The sequence below is a fragment of the Entamoeba nuttalli genome (assembly GCF_000257125.1).
Source record: "Entamoeba nuttalli P19 unplaced genomic scaffold asmbl_5292, whole genome shotgun sequence".
NCBI lineage: Eukaryota > Evosea > Mastigamoebida > Endamoebidae > Entamoeba > Entamoeba nuttalli.
This window is the reverse complement of record NW_008577361.1, coordinates 1-4,717: the sequence shown is the minus strand read 5'-3', so window position 1 is coordinate 4,717 and position 4,717 is coordinate 1. Positions and strand designations below refer to the sequence as shown.

Below are 4,717 nucleotides of genomic sequence, written 5' to 3'. Positions count from 1 at the left end.
AATTAATGGAAGAAGAAAGAGAAAGAATAATCATGCTGGTAATGATGCTAATTAAATTAAGTTGCTGTTATTGATTTCATACTTTTTTATACTATTTTTTATATAAAGAAACAGTATATTACTAATAATTAAATTAATTTTCTTCTTGTTCTTCTTCAGGTGAAAGTGTTTGTATTGAAGATTTATGAATAGAGTTATAATATTCTAATGTTACTTTTCCAGTTAACACATCATAAATTTTATTATAATTGACTTCTTCTTTCATGTATTTAGCAAATGGTTGTTCTTCTTTTTCAAAATTAATGATATCAGTCCAAATATATTTCTCTTTAAATTCCATACATTTTTTGAGAGTTTCTTCACTATTAATGTTTGTTTTTGAACTATTTGAAGTGTCTCTTTGAAGACGTTCATTATGATTTCCAAAATGACATTGATCAAGGAAAAGTCCATGAGCTGGAGCTGTTGGAATAACTGAACGCCAATTAATTAATGTAAATGATGTTTTCATAATTTCATTCATTTGCTCAATTGGAAGTCTAAAATTTGTTAATACAATAGCAAATCCAATCATTCTTCTAATTTGCCATAACATAAAACTTTGTCCATGAATTGAAACTGTAATAACATTAAGTCCATTTCTTTGAACTAATTGAGCAGACATAGAAATAATATATCTGTTGTTAGATTTACTGTCAGCTTTAGTTTCTTTCGTATTAAAAGTATAATTTTGAAAGTTATGAGTTTTAACATAATTACTAATCACAGAATTAAAATAGTCAATATCTTCTTGTTGTGGATTATATTCTACATTAATTTCTGGATGTTCACTATCAATTTTTTGAATGGCATAAGAAGGAAAAATATATTCATATGTACGGGAATCGACTCGAGTTTTTGCATTAAATGAATGACTAACTTTTACAACATCTTGAATACGAATAGTTTCTGGTAAAAAAGAATTAATTCTTTCAATGTAATTTCCATCAAGTCCCATTTTTAATGAAATTAAATTATTTGCTGCTGAAACACCTTTATCAGTTCTTGCACAACGAGACCAACCAACTTTCTTTAAATCATGTTTATTATCTTCAGAAATACATTTAGCTTTATACATTGCATTTTCTATTTCACCTTCAATAGTTTTAGGATTGTTATTTAAATACATTAACCCAAAATAACCTCTTCCAACATATGAAAATATTACTGCAACTTTAAATTTTTTAATTCTTTCTTTTTTTTCTTCTTCTTTTTCTTTTGGACCTTCACTTATATTATCTTTTTTTGGTTGGGTTTCAGGAAGATGAAAAGGAGATGAATCAGTTGGTGCTTCACTTCTTTTCATTTAGAATATTCAATTAAGTTTTTCTTTTTATGATTTTTGGTTTTTCTTTTCTCCTTTAAAGCTAAGATAATTTGAGACAATCCAAACATTTTTGTTTTTTAATTATTCTAAAAATGGAAAAGTAGAAGAAACTATTAAAAAATAATAAATAAAACTATAATCCACTAACTAAATAAAAAAGTGTTAAAATAGGACACGTGTCATACAAAAGTGATTGGACTAATTATTTTATTCTAATCACTGTCTATTAATGGCTTTCAATATGTTTAAGAAAAAATGTAAACAAGACTATGTTATTAGTGTTGATAAGATTTGTGATTTTACTGGTAGTTCAAAAGAAGTAATACTAAGATGGAGAAGAGGTAAAAAAGAAAGTAATAAAGGAAAGTTTAATCCAATACAAATAACAGACTCAAAAACAGATGTGACTGGTGCTACTATTAGTCTTCATTGTACTTTATTTGAAAAGGCTAAAGCTGGGTATTATGAAGAAAAGTTAGTTCAATTTATTTTAGAAAATATAAATGGAAAAAAGATTTGTTCTGGTGTTATTGATTTAGCTCAGTTTGCTGATTTAGATGGGAAAACAGAAAATGTTATATGTGAAATGAGAGCAAAAGGAAAAACTTTAAAAGCTAAGTTACTGATTTCTATTACAAGTACCCAAGGAGTTTCAACTGGAAATTCTGAAAATACTGAATGTTTTGTATTAGATAGTGAAGAAGAATACTCAGCAAATCAAGGACCAGATCCAATTCATGCTTCATTAATTCAACAAATGAAAGCTAAAGAAGAAAAAGAAGAAGAAGAATTAAGACAAAAACAAATGAAAGAAAGAGATGAGTTAGTTAAGAATGAAGAACCAGAGTTTTTAGATGAGTTACCACCTAAAGAAACGACACTACCAAAAACTGAAGAGAAAGATGAAGTAATTGAAACAGCTCAGATACAACCAATTCAAAATGAAGAACAAGAAATTGTTAAAGAAGAAAAACCAAAAGAAATAGAAGAAGTTAAAAAAGTATTTGAAGAAACTGTCAGTAATGAACAAATGATTGAAATGTTAAATAAATATACAGAAGAAGATTCAAGAAAGTTTATTATATCAAAATATGTTGAAAGTGTTGGAAAGGATATTACTCCTTTAATAGATTCATGTATATTTAGTAATAGAAGTGTGTTTGAAAATAATACAAATGATATTGAACAAGTTAATGCTTTTAAAATAATGGAAATGATTAAACATATTTATGATGTAATAGAAGAGAAAGGAATTGAAGAAGAAGTTATTTCCTTAACAATTAAACAATTGTATCATTTTCTTGCTTATTATGTATTAGATACTTTATTCACTCAACCAGAAAAAATTTGTTGTAGTAAAGGATTTCAAATAAAATATGTTATGTCATATATGGATATGTATAGTTCTGATAAACAATTTCAAACAATTAAAGATCAATATTCTCAAATGAATGTAGTTACTGATATTGCTAATGTATTTATATTACATCATGTTATTGCTGTAAATGACTTGGAAACAACTTTCCCATCATTGTCAGTAAACATCATTTATCAATTATTATCTAATTTCCATACTGATGAAATGGATCCTGAACCTGTTTCTCAAACATATTTAAGGTCAATTCAAGATAAATGTACTAATGATCCAATCCCAACTCGTTTTTCTGTTGTTGCTTAATTTGAACATTTTTTAAATTTAAATATTTTGGTTCATTCAATTAATGTGTATCGTATCAAACACATCAGATATTACCATGGAATCTCTGTTGTCCTCTTTACATCTCTCAGCTAAGTCATCATATCCACACATAAGTAATGCTACATATAGAAGGTCCCATGTGTCATTTCCTTCTGCAATGAGTAAAGACTCACAATAATGTTCTACTGCTTCTGTCCACATATTTAATGCTTGGTATGATAATCCTAAATTATTATGTATACGTGCATTTTGTTGGTCAATTTCTAGTGCATTCAAAAAACAATTAATTGCTTCTTGATGTTTAAATGATAATTCATAAGCAACTCCAATTCTATTCCACTCTATACTCCCTTTTATTTCCCAGAATTGTTCAAAATAATGTGCAGCAGCTTCTCCATCTCCAATAATTAAATTCAATATAGCTTTATCATATAAACATTGATTATTATTAATAGATTCAAGTTTTTGAAGGATTTTATATCCTTTTTGTTCAATAGATTCTTTTTGTAAAAAAATAGTAGTTAATTGATACTTTTTTTGAATATTGGACAAGATAAGTTCTTTATTATCAGTATTAAATAATATAGATAAAGAATTTTCATAATACATTTCTTTCATTTCATCACTAAGATTATCTGTACATTTTTCTGCTTCTTTCAATGCTTTTATTGCAATATCATCTCGTTCTCCATAATTTAATTCAATAGCAAGTTGAATCCATAATTCCTTTTGGTTTTTATTTCTTTGTAAAGATGCTTCAAGAATTAAAATATGTTCTGATTTGTCAATTATGTCCAATTCATGAATCTTATTATCTAATTGGTTATCATTTAAATAAGGATTTTCGTATACAAAAGGATAATCACATCCATCAATTAATGAATAATTATTTTCATTTTTACTACTTTCATTTTGTTCATGACTTTTCTGTTTATTTTGTTCTTCCTCAATTTTTTTTTGTTCGTTTATTAATTGATCATCTATTAAATCTTCTTGCTTTATTTCATTTTTAATTCTAACCTTATCATAATAAGACTGTTCTGACGTTGTTTGACTAAAGGCATAGTCATGAATCATTTTGACAACTTTATTCTGATTAAGGTTTGGGTTATTTTGAAGGTATATAGAACTAACTAATTCTTTGCATTTGTATTTAATCAATTCTATATCTTTTGTTGAATTTTTAATATGGTCAAATACTTTTATCAACTCATTTTCAAAAATGATTTCATTTTGTTGGTTAATATGATCAATAATCATTTGGTGTGTTGCCATTTGCATTAACTGGTTGTTAACTAAATTTGGTTGTTGTTGGGTATATATTTGTTGGATATTTTGAAATGATTGTTGTGTTTGTGAAGTCACTTGTTGTGTTTGGTTTTGGTTATTTGTTTGTTTAAGGGAAAGAATTTGACTGATCCATGGATCAGATGCATCCCATATTTTTTGCATATTTGATTGAGTCCAAGTGGAGTCTTCAATAGTGTTAGTACTAAATTCAGTAGTACTACATTCAATTCCTTGTGAAATTGTTGATGGAGAAAAATTTACAACTGTTGGTGATGAGGTAATTTGTATTTGACTCATCTTATTGTAAATAAAAGTTTTTTTTCTAAGAAAAAAACTATTCAATTAGTAAAAAAAGAATAAAA

General features: G+C 26.4%; 3 protein-coding genes across 3 annotated transcripts; 1 reads left to right on the top strand and 2 right to left on the bottom strand.

Moving 5' to 3' along the window:
• Nucleotides 1–133: 133 nt before the first annotated feature.
• ENU1_126180 (tRNA pseudouridine synthase, putative) lies at nt 134–1,345 on the bottom strand (the record flags this gene model as incomplete). Its single annotated transcript, XM_008859958.1, has 1 exon — nt 134–1,345. The coding sequence occupies one exon, from the start codon at nt 1,343–1,345 to the stop codon at nt 134–136; it is 1,212 nt and encodes a 403-aa protein (XP_008858180.1).
• A 250-nt stretch (nt 1,346–1,595) lies between these two features.
• ENU1_126170 (hypothetical protein) lies at nt 1,596–3,044 on the top strand (the record flags this gene model as incomplete). Its single annotated transcript, XM_008859957.1, has 1 exon — nt 1,596–3,044. One exon carries the CDS (start codon nt 1,596–1,598, stop codon nt 3,042–3,044), a length of 1,449 nt encoding a protein of 482 aa, XP_008858179.1.
• A 36-nt stretch (nt 3,045–3,080) lies between these two features.
• ENU1_126160 (tetratricopeptide repeat-containing protein) lies at nt 3,081–4,652 on the bottom strand (the record flags this gene model as incomplete). The annotated part of the gene is made up of 1 exon (XM_008859956.1): nt 3,081–4,652. The coding sequence occupies one exon, from the start codon at nt 4,650–4,652 to the stop codon at nt 3,081–3,083; it is 1,572 nt and encodes a 523-aa protein (XP_008858178.1).
• Between the last annotated feature and the right edge of the window lie 65 nt (nt 4,653–4,717).